The 27,575-nt window shown below is 39.5% G+C and overlaps 1 protein-coding gene across 4 annotated transcripts in view; it reads left to right on the top strand.

Annotated features, from left to right (window-relative positions):
- The window catches only part of EDA (ectodysplasin A), a 305,132-nt gene that overhangs the window by 273,211 nt on the left and 4,346 nt on the right, over positions 1-27,575 (top strand). The window contains exons 3-7 of one of the 4 annotated variants that reach the window (XM_069464443.1): positions 16,039-16,062; positions 20,634-20,813; positions 22,294-22,328; positions 23,260-23,311; positions 25,882-25,997. In XM_069464443.1, the coding sequence (XP_069320544.1) occupies positions 16,039-16,062; positions 20,634-20,813; positions 22,294-22,328; positions 23,260-23,311; positions 25,882-25,997 (407 nt within the window). Of the gene's footprint in view, positions 1-16,038; positions 16,063-20,633; positions 20,814-22,293; positions 22,329-23,259; positions 23,312-25,872; positions 26,004-27,575 lie in introns of all 4 variants that reach the window. The other 3 variants (XM_069464441.1, XM_069464440.1, XM_069464442.1) reach the window with 3 other exon arrangements.

Here is a 27,575-nt window from a genome sequence, read left to right as displayed (position 1 = left end):
TTCAAACACCTGGTCTCTTCCCAGAATGTAATCCATCCAATCCCTAGAGAGAAGACTGCTTCTCTATTTACAAATACAGGTGGTGTTGCTATGAGTTACAGTTTTCTGGAAGTTTTCACATATAGCTCATGATTTTAAAGCAACAGGAAGTCATATGAGAATGAAATCATCAGGTCTTCAGTCTATCCTGAAGGATAGAGACTTAAGGAGAATCTCAATTGGCTCTTTTTCTTTTTACTGTCACATATGCAGGTCTCCTGTTGAATGTCTCTGGTCCACTGTTCCCTCTAATGAAGTCATGTTCTGTGCTCAGGGCAGTAATATCCTGAGAAGCAGATGTCTCCCATAAAGCATGACCTCATTCTTTGGAATGGGAAGAACCAACAGTAGACTGTTGGAGTAATGGGGGGGGGGCTTTGTTTAAAAATAGTTTTCTTAAATAATATGTTCAACTTTTTTATAAATTTCTATAAAAAGGAACATCTAGTTGTTTTTCTTTTTTGTTAACTGCACTTCTCACTTCCAGAAGAAGCAACTACTAGGCCAGAAGGAACAGAGTCCTCACAGAGCAGATACTTCATCCAGTTGTTTGTATAAATGGGTGAAACTTGGGATCTTCCAGATGCTAAATCTAGGCTGTATATCAGACCCCACTGAATCACAGCCTAGATTTCAACAAGCATTCTTATAATAGCCCTGGAGCTTAGAGGAAATAAACTGAAGTGCCCAAGGAAAGTTACTGACCCAGATGCTCCTAGCAAATGAGGCAAGTGGGAACATTGCTAGAGAAGGAAAGGGTAAAGGAAAAGAGTAGACCAATTTAGGATGCAGTTTGAAGGCATTCCAAACTTTCTCAGGAGGATGGGCTTTCCAGGCTATTCTTGTTCCTTTAGGAAAGTAGACGTAACACAGTTCCTAAACACGGACTTCTCAGATTATTAGGAATAACCAAGACACGTGACATTCTGCACTCTCTGACACCCTATAACTAGGCCGTTAAGTCACAGTCCACATGTTCTAGTGTCCTCCTCACTTCTGTTTATGTCTATGTAGAAGGTAAGTAATGTAAGGAAAAAGCTCCAAAAAGCTAATTTCTTAAAGATGGAAGGCAAAGACCTTTCCATAAACAAAATCACAAAGAAATATAATAAGGTACTTACCATCTGAACTCAGGACCTACAATTTGCAAATTTATGTCCTAGAAATTTAACACCCTTTTCTGACAGTTCTTGGTAAGCTAGGAATAAAAGGACATTCTTTAATATGACAAATAATATCTTGGCCTAATAAACAGCATGAAAGGTCTGTTTCAGTTACTGTGCATTAGAAATGAAGAAATACCAATAATTCTATAAATTTTAATTGATGGTGATAAATACTGAAATTATATTTCTTTCCCCAACTCCCAATAGTCACCTTGGCCAGTAACTAGCCCTCCTCCAAAGAGCTCTTTGAGCTTCATCCCCACCATAAAGCCTTTCCAGAGCAAACCTTTGTTTCTCATCTCCTTGAACCTATCCATCCTCTCTCCTTCCACACTTTTTTTTTTTTTTTGAGACAGAGTCTCACTGTGTTGCCCGGGCTAGAGTGAGTGCCGTGGCATCATCCTAGCTCACAGCAACCTCAAACTCCTGGGCTTAAGCGATCCTACTGCCTCAGCCTCCCGAGTAGCTGGGACTACAGGCATGCGCCACCATGCCCGGCTAATTTTTTTTTTTTTTGTATATACATATTTTAGTTGTCCATATAATTTCTTTCTATTTTTAGTAGAGACGGGGTCTCACTCTTGCTCAGGCTGGTCTTGAACTCCTGACCTCGAGCGATCCACCCTCCTCGGCCTCCCAGAGTGCTAGGATTACAGGCGTGAGCCACCGCGCCCGGCCTCTCCTTCCACACTTTGATCTTTCATCCTTCCTGACTCTGATGCCTCTGGAGACAATGACATTAGTGCCTGAAATGAAAGTACGTGGAAAACAGATAAGAAGAGATCACGGACTTTTTAAAAAGTTAGTGTGGCTGGATGAACTGTTAAAAAAAAAAACTGAAGTCATTTATCAGTTGTCCCTCAAGAAAGTGTTACAAACTAGGTATAGCCATATTATTTTTAAATGAAAGCTATTGAACATTTTTATACTGGGGAGAAAAATGACCCAACGACATCCTAGGAAAAAATAGGCCCAAATCAAGATATTACAGAACAAACAGTTCCCATGTTCCAAAAACTCTTGCGAAGCATAGAAAGAGAAAGAATGCTTCCCAGTTCATTTTATAAAATTGATGTAACCTTGATAACAAACCCTTCCCAAATGGCACCAGAAAGAAAACTAAAGATGTCTCACATTAAAATCCTAAATAAACAATTAGCAAATCAAACCCTGAGATATATTTAAAATATAATGTATTGTGACCAACTAGGGTTTGTCCTAGGAATACAAAGATGATTCAATTATAGGAAATCTCTTAATATCACATTACATCATCAACTCGAAGGATTTAAATTGTATGATTACCTCAGTTACCACAAAGGCTTTTGATAAAAATTTGACACAGTTTTCTGATAATTCTTAGTAAACTAGGAATAAAAGGGCATTCTTTAATATGATAAAGAATATCTTGGATGAAATAAAAAAAAAAATAAGTTACTGAACTTCTCAGTGCCTTGGATTGCTTGCCTTAAAACTCTTACTCCTTCGAGTGGTTGATTAAATGAGTTAATATCTGTAAATCACTCAGAACTGTGGCTGACATAATGAGTTTACTCATGTGCCATTTTATATATAGCCTTTGATTTTCAAATAAACTTATAGATTATGTTGCAACATTAAAAAAAAAAAAGAAATGCATTTTAATTTAACTGACTGACCACTAAAATTCTTCCTTATCCTACTTATTTACAAATGACTAGGTGCAAAATAAGATATGTTGTTTCCCAATCTCCATAAATCAATATGTTGAATGTAGGTTTGAAATAATAAAACTCATATCCCTTGTGAGGAAAAAAAAAAAGAATATCTTGGCCTAGTAAACAGCATAGTACTTAATGGTAAATATGTTAGTGGCATTCTTGACAAAATCAGCAATAAGACAAGGATGCTCATTATAAGTGCTGATGTGTTCAACATTATTCTTGAAGTTCTCACCAATACAATAAGATAAGAAACTGAAATAAGAGGTATAACTGTTGGGGAATTATATAAACAATCATTATTTACAGCTATGATTCTAATAGTTAGAAAACCCAAGGCAATTAATTTAAAAGATATTATAAATAGAGATCACCAAGGTGACCAGGTCTTACATTGTTCCCTGTAGTACAAACATAGCAACTAGCATATCTTGTGTTCAAACAACATTTATGAGTTGAATACAATTAAAAGAGTTAACTTGAAAAAACTTTCCACAGGCAGTTAAATTCTTCGAGGCCATTTCAGAATCTTGTTGTGCCTTGGGATCATCATTCTGAACTGCAATTCATATTAGATAAAAGGGTTTGGTTATTTGAGTTTTCTGTTTGCTTGAGTTTAGAATGAATGAAGTTTATATAGTTATAGAATTTTGCAAAGAGATGAACTTGTATTTACCAAATGCCTAGAAAATATCTTTTACATGCTTTTTATATTATCTTGTGTAAACTTTGTAACAACTCTGTAAGGTAATTAACAGTTTCCCCCTTTTATAAATGAGGATACACTCAGGTAGTTCTGACGATTTATGTCATGTCCCAAAAGTAGATGCTCTCTGGCTCCTGTGTTCTGCTAGAAAAGAAGGTTAGGATGATAAATTGCCAGTGTAACCTTTAACATGTTTCATGCAGTAACATATCTCAACTACTAAAGCAATCCACTTGATTCACGTGCATACTGCATAAAATAATTCCTTACATTTGCTTAGCACTTCACACTTTCCCAAAATGTTTGTTTCTATTATCTCACTAATCCCAAGATCTGGAGACTGAATACCCTGGGTCTTTCTTACCCTTGGGCTTATTTTGAGCTCAAGTGAAGGAGAATGGTGATACCATTAACAGAAATGAAGGAATTGGCACTCAGGGCTTGCGCTACAGCAGTGGTTCTCAACTTTGGTCACACATTAGAATCACCTGAGCAGTTTTAAAAATTCTAGTGCCCAGGCCTGACCCCACACCAGTTGCATCAGAATCCCTAGGGGTGGGGTCCAGGCACTGAGAGTTTTTGAAACTCCCCAGGTGATTCCAATGTGTAGCCAGATTTGAAAACCACTAACTTAGAAGATAAATTCAATCTGATGCATGTGAGTTCCAGGTAACAGGAATTCAAGTGGCAACGTCACAATGGTAGTTGGAGATATGGGCTATGATGCAGGGAGTATCTTTCTCCCTAAAGGTTGAAGTCCTGGAATGAAATGTACTCATGAGAAAGTATGTAGATAAATAAAAGCAGGGGCCCAAAGAGTAACTTTTGATGTTCATAGTGTTAAGATTCCTATCTCTGTTAATTTAGTTTTCTTTAAAAGGCCACATGGTTTCATAATAAAAAAAACATTCATAACAAATCAGAGGCCTTTGTGGAAGGAACTGTGCATGTATCTAAAGAGATCAATGGATGTAATTTATTTAGACTTTAATGAAACCTCTAACTGAACTTCTGAATAAAGGTTATTATGCTTTAAGTTGTGTTATCATGAACTATGGAATTAGAGGGGCCATCCTATGAAGAAGGCTTCAAGGCAGGGATAAAAGGTAGTGATAAATGTACATCTTGCTAGGTTGGGAAGCATAAACAATAGAGTTTCTATAATAACTTTCTGGTTTTACTTTACATTTTTACATATGGTCTAGGTGGAAGAGTTTGCAGTGAAATCTCTAAGTTTGCATATGACAAATCATTTAGTCCAAACACCATTCAAAGTTCTGCCTCTTACTAACTGTGTGACCCCTGACAAGTTATTTAACCTCTCATTCTGTTTCTTCAACTTTAAGATAATGGAATTGGATATAAATATCTCAGCTAGAAATTCTAGAGATTAGCTTAGCTCAGCTCTGCGTGTCTACAATGAAAACAACACATAATCAAGTTCTTTGGTTGATTAGAGCAATGTTAAGAGAGTGACGATTACGGGGTCAAGGACCAGAGAAAGCAATTGTTATACAGAATTATTCACTATATGGAGTTCATTGTAACCAGATTGGCAAAGCACTGTTTCTGCCAGCCATCTGCTAGAACATAAAAATAGCTTTGTTATACAGGACTGTCCTTTATAATTGGATTTAACCTGTACTGCAGATTTCTTCCACAATAAATTTATAAATCTCTTATATAGCATTTTAGAGCTGAGGTTCATAAAATTTTAGAGTAAGAGGTCACCTAGTCCATACCTATATTTGGCAGGAAGAGAAAGAAATGCAGACAGGTGAAGTGATTCACCCAAAGTCAGACAGCAAATAAGTCATAGAGCTGTACCTCTGAACAACTACTCCAGTTCTCTTCTCCTTACGCTTAGTTCCCAAAGCAATCAAAAATGTAGTCATTTGAGTCCTCAGGCCAGATCTATTTTGAAGCTATTTTTGCAGCCCTGTCAGGTAGGTATGTGGCTTGATAATGATGGTGATGAAAAATGAATGTGATGATTATAGCTGCTATTTATTGAGTGCCTATATGTGCCAGATATTATGCTAAGTACTGTGCATTATCTTATTTAATCTTCCTGACATCCCTTTTGAGGTAGATATTATTGTCTCAATTTTCATAAATGAAAAATCTGATTCAGAGAGGTAAAGTACCATGCCCAAAGTCACATAACTATTGATTGTTAGAACTAGAATTCAAACTCAGTACTGAAAGGATAGTAAAACTCATGCTCTTTCCACAACCCTAGTATTTCCCAAACAGTATAACCTAGAACATTAAGTCAACAAGAGATAGGTGTTTCTAGAAAAAGTTTCTGTGGTCAAATAAGTTTGGGAAATGCTGCATATCATATCCCCTTTTGAGAGAGGCACATTTCTCATTAATATGTTAAGAGATCTGAGAAGTCTTCAATGAAGAAATCTATTTTTCCTTTTCCTTAACCATGTGTTTCCCAAACTCTTTTTGACCAAGGAGCCCTTTTCCCAAGAACATCTGTTAATATTACACAGGACTCTCATGTTCTCTAGAACATAGTGTGAAAAACACTACATTAGACCACACAACCTTCCATTCATCTTTCTGATCCTCTTCAGAAATTGTTGCTCTTAGCCCTGGCTTTTTTTCATCCTAACCACTAAAGCAACTAAAGACTCAGTGTTGCAGAATACTTATTGAGCAAGAACACATGCTTGTAACTTTGGGAACATCTTTGGTAACATTAAGAAACCTATACTTCATGGAACTTTGAGGGACCATTAAGATTCTGAAATGTCACCAGTTGGTGGGAGTGTTTTAAGTATTGCCTTAACCATAGTAATACTTTTGAGTCTTTCCCAAACCGAGCCAGAATTGATCAAGAAAATTTCACAGCTGATCATAACTTGTTTGTGGAGGCTGAAGCCCCTGCGGTGGGCCCCTGTTGCAAAGACTAGAGAAGAAATCCTTGGATGAGGAATGCAAGACTTCTTATATCAGAAATTCTTGAGATCGGGATAGGGTGGGTGGGATAGGAATCAATTTGTACAACCTTACCTTTTCTTGTCTTTTTGCTTGCTTAGAGCAGATGTTGGAACTGTAATCTGGGTTCTGAACATGGGCATTCTATGTGGTTCTCACTCTTCTTTGAAGCTAATGGCCTCCATCTTCTAAAAATATATTAAGCTTGCCACATGTATTTGTGCATTCCCTATGTTTACAGTTCTAATGGTGTGAGATAGAAAATGAAATAAATTCTTAAGATGCCAAGATTTGAAGATACTATATTGAGGGCTGGTTTTCTTTTTTTAAGAAAAAATGTCTAGTCCTAAGTCTCCCCAGCTGCCAGCCATTGCCTTTACTTTTACTTTTTTTTTATTCCTTTACTAACTGATACTAAAGAAATATTGGCCATGTCCAGTTCTCTGGTGTTGCTCTCAACATAAAAGGAGAAAGACATGAAAGCTAGGAGCCTACTAGCTGTATAACCAAAGGACAAATAAAATTAAATTAACATTTATTGAGTACCTACTCTATGTGCATCACTCTTACTTACTTAGGCCATGAAACAACTCTATGAATTGATAGAATTATGCCCATTTTACAAATGGGCAGTTTTTGAAACTATTATTGTTGATATTCTTAGCATGACTGTGATTCAATGGAAGGTACAATGAGCTTAGAATCAAGAGAATCTTGGTTCACATCCCAGGTTTACCACTTCCTTCAGTCACTCATTTGTTCATTCAACAAACATTTTATTGAGCACCTACTATAAAAGAAATGCTTTAGGAGCTGGAGATACAGAGATGAATAATGCATGACCCTTGCCTTCAAGGGAGTTAACAATCTAGTAAGTAGAACAATCACATAATCAGAAAATTACACTTTGATAAGTACAGTAGTATGTTATGGAACACAGAGGAATTTATGTATGAGACAAGTCTTAAAGGATGAGTAGGCACTGAGAGAAAGCGGGACTGGAGAAGTGTGCTGCAGGCAGAGGGAATGGCATGAAGAAAGATTCAGAGGCAAGTGGTGTATGGAAGGGGGTACAGTAGATATAGAGCCAGGGCTTAGAGATCCATGTTGAACTACATGCAGTGTGGCATTGCTTTTAAACTAGTGGATGTTTTATAAGTTTATTTGTATAATCATAGACTATTTTTAGAGAAGTTTTGGTTTACAGGAAAATTCAACAGAAAAAAAGAGTTCCTGTATCCTCTTTTCTTCCCACCCTTGGCAATCACTGATCTTTTTACCATCTGTATAGTTTTTCCTTTTCCAGAATGTCATCAGAATTATACAATATATAGCCTTTCCAGACTGGCTTCTTTCACATAGCAATATGCATTTAAGTGTCCTCTGTATCTTTTTGTGGCTTGATAGCTCTTTTCTTTTTACACTTGATCTTAGCCAAAAGGCCAAGAAGCGATGCTCTTTTCTTTTTATTGCTGAAAAACATTCCATTGTATGGATGTCCACACTTTGTTTATTCATTCATCTATTAAATGATATATTAGTTGCTTCCAATTTTTGACAATTATGAATAAAGCTGCTATAGACATTTGTATTCAGGTTTTTGTATAAACATACATTTTCAACAAATTTAGGTAAATACCTAGGAGCATGATTCTGGGTCATGTGGTAAGACTATATTTAACTTTGTAAGAAACTGTCAAATTGCCTTCCAAAAGTGGCTGTACCATTTTGCACTCCCACCAGCAATAAATGAGGGTTCCTGTTGCTCCATATCCTCTCCAGAATTTAGTATTGTCAGTATTTGGGATTTTAGCCATTCTAAGAGGTGTATGGTGCTATATCACTGTTTTAAGTTGCAATTGCCTCACGACAAATGGTATCAAGCATCTTTTCATATGCTTATTTGCTATCTGTACATCTTCTTTGGTGAGGTATCAGATTCTTTGCCCGTTTATTAATTGGATTATTTTTTCTTTGATTATTCGGTTTTTTGTTCAGATCTTGGACCATTTCTGAATTGGGTTGTTTCCTTATTGTTGTATCTTAAGAGTTCTTTATATTTTGGATAAAAGTCCTTTATCAGATAAATGTTTTGCAAATATTTTCTCCCAGTCTGTGGCTTATCTTTTGATTCACTTGACAATGCCTTTCTTAGAGAAGAAGTTTAAATTTTAATGAAGCCTAAATTATCAATTTTTTTCTTTCATTGATTGTGCTTTTAGTGTTCTATCTAAATACTCATTGCCAAACCCAAGGTCACCTAGATTTCTCCTATGTTATCTTCTAAGAATTTCATAGTTTTGTGTTTTGCATTTGAGTCTGTGATCCATTTTGAGTTAATATTTGTCAGAGGTGTCTAGATTCAGTTTATCCATATGGATGTCCAGTTATTCCAGCATCATTTGTTGAAAAAAATTATCTTTTCTCTATTGGGGTTGTCTTTGCTCCTTTGTGAAAGATTTGTTGACTATTTGTATAGATCTATTTCTGGGCTGTCTGTTCTGTTCCATTAACTTGCGTGTCTATTATTTCATCAATCCACTCTCTTAATTACTGTAGCTTTATAGTAAGTCTTCAATCAAGTAGTGTCAGTTCTCCAACTTTGTTCTTATCTTTAATATCATATTGGGTATTGTGGGTCTTTTGCCTTTCCATATAAACTTTAGAATCAGTTTTTTGATATCCATAAGGTATCTTGCTGGGATGTTTATTGAGATTGCATTGAATCTATAGACCAAGTTGGGAAGAAGTGATATTTTAATAATATTCAGCCTTCCTATCTGTGAACATGGAATATCCTTCCATTTATTTAGATCTTTATTTTCTTTCATCAGAGTTATATAGTTTTCCTCATAGATATTCATATTTTGTTAGATTTATGCCTAAGTATTTCTCTTTTTGTGCTAATGTAAATAGTGTTGTTTTTATTTCAAATTCCAATTGTTCATTATTGGTATATAGGAAAACAATTGACTTTTATTTATTAGGCTTCTATCCTACAACTTTATTATAATTGCTACTTAGTTCCAGAAGATTTTTTGTTGATTCTTTGGGATTTTCTATATAGACAATCATGTCATCTTTGAACAAAAATAGTTTTACCCCTTCCTTCCCAATATGTATACTTTTTATTCCTTTTCTTACCTTATTGCATTAGCTGGGACTTCCAGTCTGATGTTGAATAGGAATGGCGAGAGGGGACATCCTTGCCATGTTCCCAGTCTTAGAGGGAAAGTATCTAGTTTCTCACCATTTAACTGTAGGCTTTTTTTAGATGTTCTTTATCAAATTGAGAAAGTGCCCTTTGATTCCTAACTTGCTGAGCATTTTTAACACGAAAGGATGTTGCATTTTGTCAAAGGCTTTTTTCTGCATCTATTGACATAATCACATTTTTCTTCTTTAGCCTTTTTATGAATGATGGATTAAATTAATTGATTTTTGAATGTTGAGCCAGCCTTGCATAACAGGAATAAATCCCATTTGGTTGTAATGTACAATTCTTATAATACATTGTTGGATTTTATTACCTAATATTTTATTGAGGATTTTTACATCTATGTTCAAGAGAGATATCAGTCTGTGCTTTTACTTTCTTATTATATAATGTCTTTGTCTGCTTTGGGTATTAGGGTAATGCTGGCCTCATAGAGTGAGGTAGGAAGTGTTCCTTCTGTTTCTATTTTCTGAAACAGACTGTAGTCAATTGGTATAATTTTTTTTACTTAAATATTTTGTAAAATTCACCAGCAAAACCTTCAGAGCCTGGTGTCTTCTGTTTTGGAAGGTTATTAATTATTGATTCAATTTCCTTAATAGATAATGGCCTATTCAGATTACCTTTTTCTCCTTGTGTGAGTTTTGGTAGATTGTATCTTTCATGAAGTTTTCCCATTTCATTTATCAAATTCATGAGCACAGAGTTATTCATCACATTCTTTTATTACCCTTTTAGCATCCATGGGATCAGTAGTGATAGCCCCTCTTTCACTTCTGATATTAGTAATCTGTGTCATCTCTCTCTTTTCCTTGGTTAGCCTGGGTAAGGGTTTATTAATTTTATTGATCTCTTCAAACAACCAGCTTTTGATTTCATTAGTTTTCTCTATTGTTTTTCTGTTTTCAATTTTATTTATTTCTGCTCTGATTTTTATTATTTCTTTTCTTCTGCTTACTTTAGATTTAATTTGTTGTTCTTTTTTTAGTTTCCTAAAGTGGAAGTTTAGATATTGATTTTAAATATTTCTCCTATTCTAATATATGCGTGCAACATTATAAATTTCCCTCTCTGCATTACTTTTGTTGCATCCCACAAATTTTGATAGTTTTATTTTAATTTTCATTTAGTCCAAAATATTTTTAAATTTCCTTTAAGACTTTTTCTTTGACCATGTATTATTTAGAAGGGTGTTGTTTAATCTCAAAGTAGTTGGGGATTTTCCAGCTATCTTTCTGTTATTAATTTCTAGTTCAATTCCATTGTTATGTGAGAGCATGCTTTGTATGATATCTATTTTGAATGTGTTAAAGTGTGAGTTATGACACAGAATGTGGCCTATCTTCATCAATGTTCCATGTGAACTTGAGAAGAATGTGTATCCTGCTGTTGTTAGATAGAGTATTCTATAAATATCAATTAGATGTAGTTGACTGATGGTATTATTTAGCTCAACTATATACTCACTGATTTTCTGCCTGCTGGATCTGAAAATTACTGAAGATATATTGAAGTCTCCAACTGTAATAGTGGATTCATCTATTTCTGCTTGCAGTTCTATAAGTTTTTGACTCATGTATTTTGATGCTCTGTTGTTAGATATATATACATTAAGGATTGTTATGTCTTCTTGGAGTATTGACCCTTTTTACCATTATGTAATACCTCTCCTTATCATTGATCATTTTTCTTGCTCTGAAGTCTGCTTTGTCTGAAATTAATATACCTACTCCAGCTTTCTTTTGATTAGTGTTAGCATATATCTTTCTCTATCCCTTTAGTTTAGTCTACTTGTGTCTTTATATTTAAAGTGGATTTCTTATAGACAACATATAGTTGGGTCTTGTTTTTTTATCCACTCTGACAATCTTTGTCTTTTAACTGATGAATGTAGAGCATTGACATTTAAAGTGATTGTTGTTATAGTTAGATTAATATCTACCATATTTGTAATAGTTTTCTATTCATTGCCACTTTTCTTGTTTCTTTTTTGGCTTCTGCTCTTTTTCTGCCTTCTCTGGTTTTAATCAAGCATTTCATATGACTCTATTTTCTCTCCTCTCTTAGCATATCAATTATACTTCTTTTTTAAGAAAATTTTAGTGGTTGCCCTACAATTTGAAATATACATTTATAAATAATCCAAGTCCACTTTGAAATAACACTATAGACTAACTGATCAACACTATGGTGCTCACACAGTAGTAATATTCTTCAGGGATTAGGGGATTGGGGGTGGTAAACTCACAACTACTGGATGCAGTGAGCATTGTAGAGGGGAAAGGCATGCCTCTAATCCTCGCTGGGGTGAGGCAAAGTCATAAAATGTAACCAAAATGTTTGTACCCTCATAATATCCTAGAAATAAATAAGAAATAACACTATACCACTTCACAGGTAGTGCAAGTACCTTAAAGCAGAGTATTCCCAATTCATCCCTCCTAGCCCTTATTATAACATTGCTGTCATTTGTTTCACATATCTGTAAGCTATAATCATGGGATACATTTTTGCTACTATTACTTTGAACAAACTGTTATCTGTTAAATCAATTAAGAATATTTTACTTTCATTCATTTGTTCTATAACCTTGTTCTCTTTCTCTCTTTATGTAGATCCAATTTTCTGACCTATATCATTTTCCTTCTCTGAAGAACTTCTGTTAACATTTCTTGACAGGCAGGTCTAGTGGGAACAAATTTCCTGAATTTTGGTTTGTCTGAGAAAGTCTTTATTTATCTTTCATTTTTGAAGGATAATTTCACTGGATACATAATTCTAGCTTGCTGGTTTTATATCATTGATCCTCATCAGAACCCTAGGCCTTGAATAGAGACAAAGCATATAGCGTTCCCTAATTTAGCAGATGAAGAACCAGAGAAAAAGTCACTTGCCCTATGATCATTTTATGGTTGGGTCAAGGCTAGAATCTGAGTAGGCCTGCTGCTGGCCTCCATGAACCTGATTCTTTTATAAGATCTTCTTTTCTTAATGCCAGATAGGGAAACCGTCTGCCCATGTTGATCAAAACCTGTCTGATCTCAATCCTACTCCCATCAAAACAATTCAAAGTACTGCACAGCTATATTTCACACTCTGATACATTTGTGGTTTGTGCCTGCCAAAAACATGATGGTTACAAATATGGGAAATTGGAATGCTATAGAAATGTACCTTGTTACCAGAGAAACAGACATGTAACAGTGGTAGTGCTCTGAGTAGGTATGAATAAAGTTCTAAAGAAAATAAAGTTCTGAGAATCTAAAGAAAATAAATCAATATATCTAAAATATAGAACTCAGCACGGGTTACTGCTTTTGTTCTGGGTCAGGATGCTCACCTCTAATATGGGATAGCTCTAGCTCCCTGACATTTTCTCTCCAGAAGCTAGAAAACTACAATGGCCTCAAGCAAAAGCAATGGGCATGACAGATATGGAGCCAGAGGTTAGAGGTCCATGCTGAAACTCATGAGAATTATTTTCTGGCCATGGTAAGCTATGTTAGAACAAGAAGGAACTACTATACCGCTGAGATGATGTATTCATTAGCACTTGCGGGAAATGTAATATAATCTAATAATAATCTTGTGTATACTTTTGCATCTTCATTTTTTCCAAAGGATATACCAAATTTCTACTAAGCAGAAGCTCTCTGGGAGCCCTTCTCTGACTCAAGATGAAGTGTAAGAAAAGACTTTGAGTTCGTGTTTCTCTCAGTACTCTTCATGGCCATTTTAGAGGAAAAAAAATTTAGTTAGCTCATTACCTCACACTGTCTAACAAAATCTATACAACATTAATTACAGATTTAAAAATAAAAATGAAACCATAACAAAGCTAGAGAAAATATAAAGAGTTACCTATATATATTATATTAGGGAGGGCTTAACTAAGCATGACACTGAAGGCAGTAATCACATAAGAAAAGATTATTAGATTTAACTACATATAAGGAAAGCCTTTCACACCCTTTGACCCAATGGTACCATTTCTAATGATACATCCTGAAAAAACCTTTAGACAAGTGTATACAAATGTATATATGTAAAAACATTAACTATAGCATTGTTTATAATAGTGAAAAACTGGAAACAACCTAAATGTCCATCAAAGATGGACATTAAATACTGGTACATCCATATTAAAAATCACAATACAAAAATATAGTTATTGACATAGAAAAAGGTTATCAAACATTTTTAATTTGACCCCATTTTGTAAAAATACATATTTATATGCATAGAAGATTTCTAGATGTGCATAAAATGTTAATAACAGTTATTTGTAGGTACATTAATAACTATTTTTTTCCTTTTGCTCCTCTTTTTTATGTATGAATGTATGTATGCATACATTTATATATGTGTGACAACTAGGTATACCTTGTATAAAAATAATAGAAGCTTAAAAAAATATAAAAAACTTCCCTTTCCCTCTTTTCATTTGTGGATTTAGGTCAAACTTTCTCCAGGAAGTTTTTTTCCCCTTAACTAGCCAGTATAGTTTCTGAAGTCCCTTCTCCTTAGTATTTTCCTACCTAACTGTAAATTCTTTAAATATAGAACTGTGTTTCATTATTTACTGTGCTACCTTCCATAGGCATGCTCAGTAAGGACTGGTTGGCTGATGATAATATGATTTCCTCAAAACCTGCTTTGAAGTCTGATGTAACAGCATTTACTCTTAACCAGCTGAAATGGTTAAAAACGTGGCACACTTTGGCTATGAGAGCAGGGTTGTTACAATGGCTGTCTTTCTATTGCTCTTCCAGGCTGTGGTGGCTGACTGGCTGGCGAGTAGCTGACTGATGGGGCTGGGCTCTTTCTGTGTAAATCTTTCCCCAAACAGCTTTCTTGTTCAAGGAGGAGGCCCTTCTAAGGTTGAGTTGCTGCCTCTTAGTTAGTAGACTCTCTTTAGCTGTGCTTCTCTGCCAGAACCTCCATGCACATTCACAAGAACTCTCAGTGCAGTCAAAAAACATAAAGGATGGGTAGCAAAGAAAGAAAACAAAGTACTGGAAGGAGAGAAAAGGAGAAATAAGGATAAGAGAATGGAGATTCATGATCTTAAGTGCAGCAGGTTGCTCCAACCTAAAACATCCCCTGTACATAATAATACCTACTGTTGCACATGAAATTGCTTTGCCAGAAAAGTCTGTGCAGACATTGGTTTTTCTAGGGAGCTGTGCAAACTCTGATGGCCACTTTGGCAGCCCTCTAGGTTATAGGTTTTACTGACCTCTAGTAGGGCCTGCTCTTGCAGGTAGAGATCATTCTAGGCTTGTTGCAAGGATCAAATGAGATGATAGATGGGAATATGTTTTATAAACTATAAGATAATATACAAATGCTTGGTGTTCTTTTGTAAGCTCTTGAGGGCACTGACAGTGGTTTAATGTTGTATAATAGTGTCTCCCTGGGAATTTGGAATAGATTTTAAATGCCTGTATCTAAACAAAGTCAAATACATCTACAGAATAAAGAGAATTGAGTCCCTAGAAAGGAAAAAAATGACTGGGAGAGACCTAAACTGTGTGTATCTGGGGAATGGTTGTCACCTAACTATGTTAGAAAATCCTTGGGTTTTCAAAGTGCCCTCAATTTATTAGAATTATTTTCTTTAGAAGTAATTCCCAAGAAAATGCTTGTGATTTCACTGTCAATGAAACTGATGATACTTCTTTTAAAGTGTCTGTTAACTTACAGTAAATTGCAATGGGAGTGCATGTGACCCCTACATGAGCATATTATGGTCACACTGTTTTAATAACTAACAAATCATGATCAGGAAGTGACTAAAAAGTAAACTGCTGCTCTGCTCTTTCCATGAAGACAACCCTTTTTTTCTTCCAGCTTCAACATGCAAGACTTCATCTCAGATCCTCACCTGAATGCATGACTCTTCAACCTCAGGACTTGCAGAATTAGTGGAATGCCGTCCTAAGGTTGTTGAGTTGTGCGTTTCTGGGCATTTCATCTCTATGGAGAAGCACCCATTCCCTCACCCCAAAGACTAAGGCTAAAAGATTTTTCTCCCCAGCGAAGACTCTTCCTTGTAACTTTCACAGCCCCAATAGTCAGAAGACAGACTGGGGAGGTTTGGTATTTGGGAGATACCTTGCCAAAACCCTGACCATTGGCTGTGGGACTCTCTCAAATGTGCAGTGTTTTGGGGGTCCCTCTTAGTGACAGTCTTAGAAAACAAATATTTTCTGTTAATTTCCAGTGACTTAATTTTCTATTTTCTTTTTCTAATAGGTCCAGTGAAAAACAAGAAAAAGGGTAAGTTAAGCTCCTGACTTTTTTAATTGCTATCATCTCATGTCTTTTCTAAAATTAGAAGAAAAAAATCAGGAAAGTAGGATTTTTGTATTATGTTCTTTCAACATTGGTTGTCTGTTATTTTATTCAATCGTATGTGATCTTGAGTATTGTAGTTTCTAAAAAGAACATGAAATTGTTCTTCAGTGATGATTCATAAAAGATAGAATTGCTTCTCTAGCAACATATAAAAGTTGTTTTTATTTTTCTTTCCTGCTCCTTCTTCTGTACAATTCAATGTACATCTCTTTCCTTTGTTCTTCCTTACTCTTTCCCCCTTCTTTTTTTTATCTTGTTTTCCTCCTTTATCAAATCAGTGATCAGGCCAGGCGCGGTGGCTCATGCCTGTAATCCTAGCACTCTGGGAGGCCAAGGTGGGAGGATCGATCGAGGTCAGGAGTTCGAGACCAGCCTGAACAAGAGTGAGACCCACCGTCTCTACTAAAAATAGAAAGAAATTAGGTGGACAACTAAAAATATACATATAAAAAATTAGGCGGGCATGGTGGCACATGCCTGTAGTCCCAGCTACTTGGGAGGCTAAAGCAGAAGGATTGCTTATGCCCAGGAGTTTGAGGTTGCTGTGAGCTAGGCTGATACCATGGCACTCTAACCCGGGCAACAGAGCAAGACTCTGTCTCCAAAAAAAAAAAAAAAATTCAGTGATCAAATATGAATAAAACCCTGAGACAGCTTCTAAAAGCTAGGTATACTGCCCATTGGAAGATACCAGTATCCTATTTCTTGACCTAATAGTTTTCCCTATTCAATTTCTCAGATAGGGAAGGTTATTTCTTGCTTTGGGAGATTTAATATCATTTTCTCTGTGATGGAAAAACTAGGCTGGAGTATTACCATGATTTTTTATTCTTTTCAAAGAAGCAGCTTCTAATTGAGAAGTTCTGTTGTGCTGTTGTTGGGTTAGTAAGTCCCCAGGATACTTGTGATAGGACTGGCCCAGGGGCTTGTACAAGTGTTCACCTACTTGAAAAGGAGAATCCAAAGACAGAACAGTCTTCGAGGATAGGACCAGACAACATGGTCCACTCCTTAGGACTGAAAGAACCAACTATAAACCAGTTAAAGTACCTATAGTACCTATTTATTTCTGGGTTCTGATGTTGGAGGAAGATAGTAGAGTAAAACTAATGATTTTTTCATTAAGATGCTTTAAGTGAAATGATTCTGTCTGATAAGATTTATGGGCCTTTATAGAATAGATTATCAACCCCAGACTAGGCCAAAAAGATTAACTTCAGCTGCAGCCTGCCTCTTCTCTGAGTACTGGATACTTTGGTACCTTGAAGTATCATCGTCCACATGGAAAACTTGAGAAGCCGAGGAATGGCCTAGCCTCCTGAGGGCCTGAGCTGAGCAAAGTCAGGAAACAGCCAGAGAACTGGAGTCAGTAGGAAACCTTTCCCTGTGGGGCTTGGGCATTCACCACCAAGTATTCTGCCTTTTAAAAAAGTAAATTTAATTTTCAAGCATATAGTTCTTAGCTCCTGTCATATCCCTTTAAGACAGAAATTATAACTTGGATCGTTGCCTGGCACTGCTACCTTGTATATGGGACATTATTGGGAAGAGAATGCACATAGGCCTTAAATGTTTACTCTGGCTGAAAGTAATTTAGAAGCCATTTAATACAGATTTCCTTGGACACAGTGAATAGGCACATGCCTAAAGAGGTAAATTGAGTTGTTCACTTAATTTTCACACTTTAATGGAATTTTCTTTCTCTCACAACTCTCTCTCTCTCTCTCTCTCCTTTCAACATTTTGAGCTTAGCTACAAGGTTAAGGAAATGCCCCTTTGATGAAGTTTAACTTTGAAAGGAATGTGTATATTCTTTCATCTAAGACTACACAGAGTAACTTTCTAAGTACAAACGTCTCTGGGCTTTTGTATCATGAAGTGCTCTGTTAAAGTAAGGAAATCCAGAGAAGGATTCAATCCTCTAAAATCATCCTCTTGGTCCAGGGGTTATTTTGTACAAGCTCTTCTCTGGGCCCAACTTTTTGTAAGTATGCAAGTACGAGAAGCACACTTGCCTAAACAGGCTGCAGAGAAGCAGAGAACTAGCTGCAGAACTGGATCATGGCAAGAGTGTTTTCTCAAATGCCTTCTAACATTTTCGTAAGTGAACATTTTCTGTTTACACTGCAACCATTATTCTCTTGGACTGGAGGAGTTTCTGGCTGTATTTCTTCCAAAATTACATTAGCAATTACAGAAGACTCATATTCTTAAAGCTGAAGTTTGTGCTACCCACAGAACACCCTCTAGCTTAAAAATAACTATTAGGTCTAGACATACTGAGACACAGGACAGCCTAATATGTGCCATCCTCTGTGTCTGTGCCACCCAGACACAAAAAATAAGGAGAGAGAAGCAAGTTTTACAACTAGGTTAGGGAAGTTTTCTGACTGCAAGAGGTAAATCAGTCCTCTTTAATGGAACCTCAGTCTTGAGAGGAAACAGAGAAATCATTGAAGCCAACCTCCTTGTTTCACAGATGTAGAAACTAAGGCTCAAGGAGAGGAAGGGATTTGCTCAAAGTGCGTCTGTGGCAGAGCTGGGGCTTACATCCTTATCTCCTGAGTACAGATTCCGTGTTCTTTCCACTATACCAGCTGGAATTGAAACTTGGGCTCTGAATAAGCCTGATTTGGAAGCTGCCCAAATCTGAAGGGAGATGGTTTTTCTGTTCGGCATCTTCAAATTGGCTAGATCTAGAAACTGGACAGATCCAATCTTTTGCTGCTAAGGGCAGGAAACCTCTAAAGCTCATGCGTCTAGGTCTTTAAGGCTACAGGGACTCTTCCTGGGAGAGTTGCTCTCGGGACCTTCCTTTCTTTCCCTTCTGAGGAAGAGGCCCCACAATGACCCTGTTGTTTCATTTCAAATGCAGATGTGATTAACATGGACAATTGGCCTCTTGAGTGGCTTTGTCATGAGGATTTGGTTTCTTGGACATGAGGCATTATTCTGAAAGGAGGACCTGATTAATCAGGACAAGATTCTCCTGCCTAAGAGTCTGGGGAGCAGGAATTCAGAGTCAGTAAGAAGGTTTTTAAGTGAGACTAGAGAGGACTGTATTTAAAACTAAGAAACTACCTCAGGTGAAGACATTGTGATGAAGTCTGGTAAGAGGCTTCCATTCCTGGGACTTCCACAAAATTGTGAGAAAGTTGTGAAAGAAGGAAGAATACACCTACCTATGGCCACCTGTAGTCCTTGAGTGGGGCTGCATAGAGCAGAGGAAGTCAATAGCAGGAGCTGGAGGTTTTAGTTCAAGACCATGGTTAGGACCCACTTAACATAACTACATCCTGGTGGAAATGTTGAAAGGACTAGAATATGAAATGGGAGGGCCAAGATTGTTCTGCAAGGATAGCAAGGAGGAAAGGGGGAAGAGTCGGTGGGCATGATTAATAATACATTTGAGAATAGGGCCTCTGAGGAAAGACTCTGGGAAGCTGGATTATTTCCCCTATAAAAATGCAAGTTGATAAGTGACTTAATGTCTTTGAGTATATGAGGGTTATTATGTATATATGTATGTATATATATATATATATATATATTCTTTTCTGTATACACAAAGAATAGAATAAGAACTTAAACTGCCACAAGAGGGATGTCAGTTAAATATACCAAAAACTTCCTAACAGTGAGCAGTGAGGGGTGATAAACATTGGAACACGTTACCAAGGGAGTTTGCAGGATTTCCTTTCCCACAGATCTTTAAAAATAGAGTTTAGAGAGGTCAGCTGAGAAAATAAAACCTGCTCCTCCTTCTCTGCTCTCTCTAGTCTCTGCCTCCCCTTCTTTTCCTGTTATTTCTCAATATCTCTCTCTCTCTCCTCTCATCTCTCTCCCTCCCTTACCATCCCCCCATCTCCAAAACTCCTTTCCATTCCTCATTCCCAACTAGCAACACCCCCATCCCATTTCCTGTATATCCTGATTCCTGTAGGAACCTTCCTGGAGCTGATGTTGCTCCTAAGGTCAGGCTGTCCAGCTTCCTCCTGTTATGGACATCAAGTCCACCAAACTAGGCAGTAAACATGAAAGCCTCACACTCATCAATAATAGCCCAATTCTAAAAAAAAAAAAAATCACCAAGTGACCCATGGATCTGATCACTTGGTAGTTCTAATTCTTTGGACTCAGCTAAAATGTAATTTCCTTTTTGAAGCCTTCCCTGACCTTTCAGCATTTGGTCCTTATCTCTAATGTAGCACTTCTACTAACCTATTACTGTGTCCATTTCCCCACTAGACTGAGCACCTTGAGGGCCATTTATTTCTATATCCTCAAACCTAGCTCTCAGCGGGGCTGGGAGTGAGGGTGGGGAGAGAGAGGCAGAGAGAAACAGAGAGACAGAGATATGTGATAAGGGTGTCCAGCTCTTTAGCAGGAACTCCCTGAGGGCTGCCTTTGTGTCATGGAAAGTCTCTAAACTCCTGAGAGTACACTCTTAGCAATAAATAACTACAAATGTAACACTGAGTCCTGTTTTTCAGGAAAGAAAGCAGGGCCTCCTGGGCCCAATGGCCCCCCAGGGCCTCCAGGACCTCCAGGACCCCAGGGACCCCCAGGGATTCCTGGGATTCCTGGAATTCCAGGAACAACTGTTATGGGACCACCCGGTCCTCCAGGTCCTCCTGGTCCTCAAGGACCCCCTGGCCTCCAGGGACCTTCTGGTGAGTTCCCCTGTCTCTCCACTCCGCCTAGATGCCTTACAAGTACTTTAGGAGAGCAGGAGTAGGTGATCTGAGAGAGTTAAATGGTGGTGGTGGGGTTGGTTTGCAATAAGGGATGGAGGTCTCCTAGCCCAGTGTGGAGCTAGGAATTGGGCAAGCCAGTAAGGCCTGGCCTGCTCTAACATCTTATTTGTACCAAACTGTCAAGAACAGGCCACCTGTTCTTGCCCCGTTTCAATCCTTCCATCACAAACCCTCCCTAACTCTTGGCCTCCCTATAGTAGGCCATTAAATTCACATGAGCCAGAGACAGAGGCCCTGATGGCTTGATGGAGTTCCAGTCAGGGATGGATTTGGTCTGCTCTGATTCCCAGCATCTAGCTCCACATGCTGATGTTTGCATGGAAATAGGCTATGGGGCAGAAAGTTGGGGACTGGACAAAATGACAAGCCCTAGGATAGTTTCATCCTCTGAACTCCAAAGTACCTTTCCTGTAGAGTTAGACAAATAGCCACTGATGGTCAAGAAGTTGGAAATTTATGAGTCACTCCAGCTATGGATGAAGCAAACCCAGGCACCAAGGCTGTCCTGTCCAGGAACCAAGTGCTTCTTGCACTAGATCCTTACCCTATCACACTGCCCATTCAGATACCAATTCATCCCTTTGCATCTTTCTCCTTGGGCCCAGAAGGGCACCCAAAAGGTAAAGATGCAGATATAAACCTGCCTAATTGGAATTGACAGGAGCCAGACTGCCTGGGCTTATGTCAGTTGTTATTTATTTCTCCTGCTCTCCTCTTGTATCTTGAGGCTTTAAAGAAATGGACTCTTTACAGCTGATTTCTCTAGGTCCAAGAATTCTTCAGCAGGACTCAGATTCTTTAACTTGTGATTCAAACAGAGTTAAGCAGTGTTACCATGACCACAAGAGATGGAGTTAGGGATTATTTTTGATCCAATCATTCCACAAATATTAATTGAGCACTTTCTGTGTACAAAGAGATATATTGGTAAGTGGTCCCTATCCTCATAGAGCTCACCTCCTAGAGGAGAAGAGAGACAATTAAAGAAACAAGATATTTACAAATGGCAATGGGCTCTATGAAGAAAAGTAATAGGGAGCAAAAGGCTAGAGAAGCTAATGCCATTGTCTCAGGATCACACAGTGACAGGAATGCCCTCTCATCGCTCTCCATGGGTGCTCAGTGAGGCTTGCCTTGGACCACTATTGGTTTCCCTGTTGGGTGCTGGGCCCGCTGATGATGAAAGTCAGGGACAGAAAAGAGAAGGAAAGAGTGTCCTCTCTCATCCAAGGGCCCTGAGTTGCACTGTTACTCTTTCTCCAGCTCTAAGCCCTGGAGAATAAAGCTCAGACAGGACTGGCTATAGAGAGCAAAGCTCACTGCCACTAGCTGCTCAGGTGAGGAGAATGGGAAGTAGAAAGAGCATGCCCTCTGATTGTCCTGTCCTATTTTGCAGGTGCTGCTGATAAAGCCGGAACCCGAGAAAACCAGGTTGGCTGGGGATTGCTCCCTTCCTGGGAGGAGGGAAGGGCAAGGGCTAGAGCCACCTTTAAATTAGCTTCCTATTAAATTTCCTGAAGCTTTATTTTGTGAGGACACCCTGGAGGTCCTGAGGGTTTTCACTCACAGCCTCCTCTCATCTCTATGAATACAAAAGCTTTGCTCCAGGGCCTGTTTTTAGCTAACACAACCAAGTCTGGCCAGGACCATTTTTCCTTATTCCACAGGACACAGGGTCACCATAGCCAGGCCCAGTAGTCAGCTGAAATGAGCTGCCAGTCAGGCCTATTCACCTGGGCCTCTGACTCCCCAACCACTGCAGACACCTTGTCAGCACTCAGACCACCTGGGATCTGGAGCTGAGGCGTTTAAGAGTATGTCCTTGAAAAAGAGCCAACCAGCTGGAGCCCAAGCCCAGCCTGGGCTTCTGCCTTAATGTCCTGAAGGGCTCCTCCCAGTCTTCCAACGGCCTAATCTGTCTCTATTGGCAGGTCCTGCTGCCTTGCCTTGTCTGATCCCAGCCTCCTCACTACAGCTGTGTGGCCACAGTGATAAATCTACACAGCTGCACAGTGCTTGATGGCTTGAAGGGCAATTTTATATCCATCGCCTAATTTGATCTTCAGACATCCCTGTTAGAGAGGCCAGACAGAGATTCTTATAATCCCCATTTTACAGTTAGGGAAATGAGGCTCAGAGGCATTTCATTTGGCTGAGGTCACATAGCTAGGAAGTGGCAGAGCTACAAAATCATATTACCCTCTAGTAGAAATGTAGTCACTAACATCCCAAGACAAGGGAGAGGGATCAGAATTGGATTACAAAAGGATACTAGAAACCAGGAGTGGAAACATGGGAACCAGTGGCTAAGCAAGCAGCCATTACTCATAGTGACTGCTCTCTATCCTTCTCATCCTCCCAGCCAGCTGTGGTGCATCTACAGGGCCAAGGGTCAGCAATTCAAGTCAAGAATGGTAAGAATCAAAGTAGGCTCTCTCCCTCATTCCCAGCCTAGTTCCTCGCAGGCCTCTGAGGTACCCTTGGTATAAGGGGCCATTCTCTACTCCATCATGCCCTCTACTGGCTTTCCTGAGTAATTGCTTGCACCAAGACCAGTTGCTACACCTAAATTGCACTTAGAATCACTGATGAGGGAGCTGAAAGGGATTTGAGACATCATCAAGCCTGGGCATTCTTGGGGGATAAAGGTGATATCAGAGTCACCATGGAGATATGTGTAGTTTGATAAACACTTTCACAATACAAATTAAGAAATTAAAACTACATAAAATTATTATTCTTGTCTGGTGGATCTACACAGAAAATGGGTAGACAGGCTGTTTCTCTCAGGGAAGTAGGGCGCATGTTAGAATCTCAAGGGAGTATGAAATGCTAGTGTCTAGCAAAAGGGAGACTGTGTTTAATGAAGTTAAGAAACACTGATTTAATGTAATTACTGCATTTAAAAATGGGGAAACAGAGTACCAGAGAGATTGGATAATACCATAATAAATTGTACTGCCTTATATTTGTATGGTACTTTAGACTTCTCAACAAGCTTTGTCTTTTATTTCATGGGATCTTCACAACCACTCTATGAGGTAGGTATTAGCTCCTTTTTACAGAGACAGAAACTGAAGCACAGAGAGGTTAATTAACTGGCCCAAGATTTCACAGTTAAGTTTAAGAGCTGGGATTCAAAACTACTGGGATTCAAATCTGTCTGACTCTTTCCCCTGCACTATGCTTCTTCAGTGATGTGTATGTACACTCCACTGAATGATTATGTTCATTTTCTTCCCCAACGATACATGAACATTCATTAAAGAACAGCACTTTGAAATAATGTCCAGTCCCCGGTCCACAAAGCCTAAAATGCATGAACCCCCAGGAGCCTTGGGAAGCACCAAGCTAGCCAAGATGCCAGATGCTTACAGAGCTTGGAGTGGAAGGGAGGGGCCGTGAGTGTGGAAACAGTAAATGAAGGTTAATAAACCTGCTACATGGGGATAGCTTCTAAGAGCCCATTCAGTCCTGAACTGGCTGTGCTGAGTTTCCTTAATGATTGGACTTAGCTACTCCCCTCACTGCCACCTGGATGCCTGACTTAATAGCCTCAGAAGTGTAAATAGGAATAGAATGGCACCAAAACCCAAGTGGTCCTGCTGGGGACCCCAAGGCCCTGGGTGGGCCATGATCACCATCTGTCCAGGGAGGACTGAGACAGGCAAGAAATAGATTTGTTTGGGTATCTGGATGGGTGGCCTCAGTGTTTATTCTGTGTCAGCAGCTACTGATTTTGCTCCCACTACCGTATAATGAGACCGTTTCCAGCCCCTCTGGGCCAGTCCCCAGTATTACTCTGTGCTGATCTTCAGTTCCACCAGAAGAAGTGATGGGGTCAGGTGGAAGGATGACATGCAGAGTGGTCCATTTAAGGGATGAGCCGGACTATCTCCTCCTAACTCCTATCCCATCCAATTATCACCTTGAGGGAAGATGGCACCTTTTCCAGAACGCCTGTTTCCTCACACCTCAGAGAGGCAGGCCTCCTAAGACTGGCCAAGGATGGACATTCAAAACAATTTCTTGGGTGAAGAATGGATGGCTTACAGGAGAAAGGGCACCATAGGCTTGGATGACCTCCTCTCAGGGTAGGAAGGAATATCCCTCTCTTAGCAGGATGGAAAGGGAAGTTTCTCCTCCACCCTCACATGCTGGCTCCCAGTGTCCTGCCAAACAGTATGACTGCCCCTCCACCTCTGACTAGGGTGGGGCCAAGCCACAGATGCTTTGCCAAGGGTGCCTCAGCTCCCAGACACCCTCCCCTATTCTTCTGGCTTGTTCTAGTACAGCCTAGAAGTCTATCCCTCACTCTCATAAGGACCCCGCTCACCTGTGGGGCCTTGGTACTGAGGATCACTAGCCCTGGCTGCCATGAAGTCTGAATCACCCCTTATCCCTAAGGTTCTCCAGATAGACAGTTCCTTGTACTGAATGGCTTCCTGGGGGCCTAGAGAGACTTTCCAGAAAGGTGTGGGTGTGGAGGAACCATAAAAAAGAATCTCTCAAGGAGAAGGAGAAAAACGCATGAACCTATGAGACAGGAGAGGGATTCAGTAGCTATCGCTAGGCAAGTAACATTGAATAATAAGACCTAGCCTGCCACTTAGTGTCTGAATTTTGCCTGTGCAGGCCCCATAACAACAAAGAAAATAGGGCAGCATGCCCACTCTGATCTTACTCCTCCCTCCCCAAGATTCCAGCTAGAAGGTGTTGGGTAAAGACCCTTCCAGATGGAGGGGTCAGGAAAAGAAGGATGAAGACAGAAAGGCAGACTCCAGGAGCCCTGAGCCGCTTTACAAACAGAACACCTTCTCTGCTTCCAAATGCTCTTCTTAAAGATTGACCTTCTAGGCTATCCTGGTTGCATTGGTATAGGGGATGGGGGTTATGTACTGCTTGGTATTTCTTATTTTCTATTGCCCAGATTATTCTGACATGTGCTGAGTGACTGCCCTTCTCTCATACTGAGATCTTTCAGGTGGAGTGCTCAATGACTGGTCTCGCATCACTATGAACCCCAAGGTGTTCAAGCTACATCCCCGCAGTGGGGAGCTGGAGGTACTGGTGGACGGCACCTACTTCATCTATAGTCAGGTAGAAGTGAGTACGGTCTTAGGCCTAACTCTTCTTATATCCAGAATGCAGATCCGGTGCAGGCCACATAGGGGCACTGTGGAGCTAGCCAAAACCATCCAATGGCTAACTTCCTTTGGTGGGTGAGGGAAGTGGGGAAACAGCATTGGGAGGGAGTAGAAAGGAGGAAAGAGAGAGGGGGCCTGCTTCGTGGTTTTTTGTTTGTTTGTTTCCCTAGCCAAATATTGAAAAACTGAAAAGAGGCCCCTCCCCACACCCTGCCATCTGATTCCCTCTTGCAGGGCCCCAGGCCCTTGTTTCCCCTCTCAGCTGTTTGGTTCTACTGCCAAACTTGAACTTGGTCTCAGCATGTTCTTTGAAAGTCAGTTCCAGGGCTGCTGAGAACCCCTCCCCTCAATACTGCTAGCTTGGGCATTACAATGAACAGTGCTCCTGTGGACTTTCTCTCTACCTCAAAAAGATTTCTGACTGTCTTTCCTTCCTCTTTCTCCCATTTGTTTCTCTGTCTTTCTGTTTCTCTATTATTCTTGCATCCTTCCTACTGTCATTCTCCCAGCCTTTTCTCCCTTTGCTTTTGTCCTTTCCCTGCCCTGGGCCCACTCCCCAAGTCTGCCAATGCCCATCTACTTGCATCCCCCATTGTTTGCCTCCACGAGGGTGGCTCCTCAGAGATAGACATAGATGAGCCTTGAGGTTGCGGCTTTTGTAGGCAGGCAGCAAAGCAGGTGGATGGACAGGAGGACTACAGAGCCAACAGATGGGTATAACCAGGAGAGTGACCAGAGAAGGTGGGTTAACAAGAATTTGCTAGGCACACCAAGTATCTTGGCATAGCTTGGGTCCTGACCTGAGAGATTGTATGGCACCCGAATACACTGCCCCCACCTGAAGAGCTCATGGACAAAGTGGCCTTTCATAAAGTGATTTAGGGTGATGGATGAAGGTCCCAACCCCCATGGGGCATGTGGGTATAATCCCAAGGTCCTATGACCTATGAGCTCCATGTCATGGGGGTTAGGGAATCAAAGTTTGGGGTGGGGTGTGATGGATAAGGGTTGTGAAGGATAGAAAAATTAATTTTCTGGATCTAGGAAAGAATTGGGGGTGGTCCACACATGCTAGGAAAATCCCCATGATGTCAGGCCATTGAGCATAGGGTAGTGCTTCCCTCTGACCATGAAGTGAAATTAGAGGCCTGGGTTTTGCCCTGCTAAATTCTTTATCTCATTTGTAGTGGATAGCTCTCCATCTCTCTGGACCTGTTTCCTCAGTCATCAAATGAGAGGGCCAAAGGGCGCTGGGAATCAGTGAGAAAAGTTCAGCCGCAGGGGAGGGGATGCTGCAAGCTGAGTGCGCTTCTGTTAAAAAGCTGAAGAAATGGCAAGTTGTTATGTGACCTCTCCGGGGAATCTAAGTTTCTCCACAAATAGTCCATGAGGCTTGAAAGTGGAAGTTAGTTTGTATCTATAGTACTGATTGAGCACCTAATATGTGCACAGCACTGTGCTTCATGCCAGAGCTGGGGCAGGGGTGGAGTGCAAATGAGCAATTAAGGCATGGTTCTTGGCCTCACAGAGT

Source organism: Eulemur rufifrons, chromosome 30, assembly GCF_041146395.1.
Source record: "Eulemur rufifrons isolate Redbay chromosome 30, OSU_ERuf_1, whole genome shotgun sequence".
Taxonomy (NCBI): domain Eukaryota; kingdom Metazoa; phylum Chordata; class Mammalia; order Primates; family Lemuridae; genus Eulemur; species Eulemur rufifrons.
Note: the sequence above shows the minus strand (reverse complement) of the source record. Positions and strands in the feature narration are given on the sequence as shown.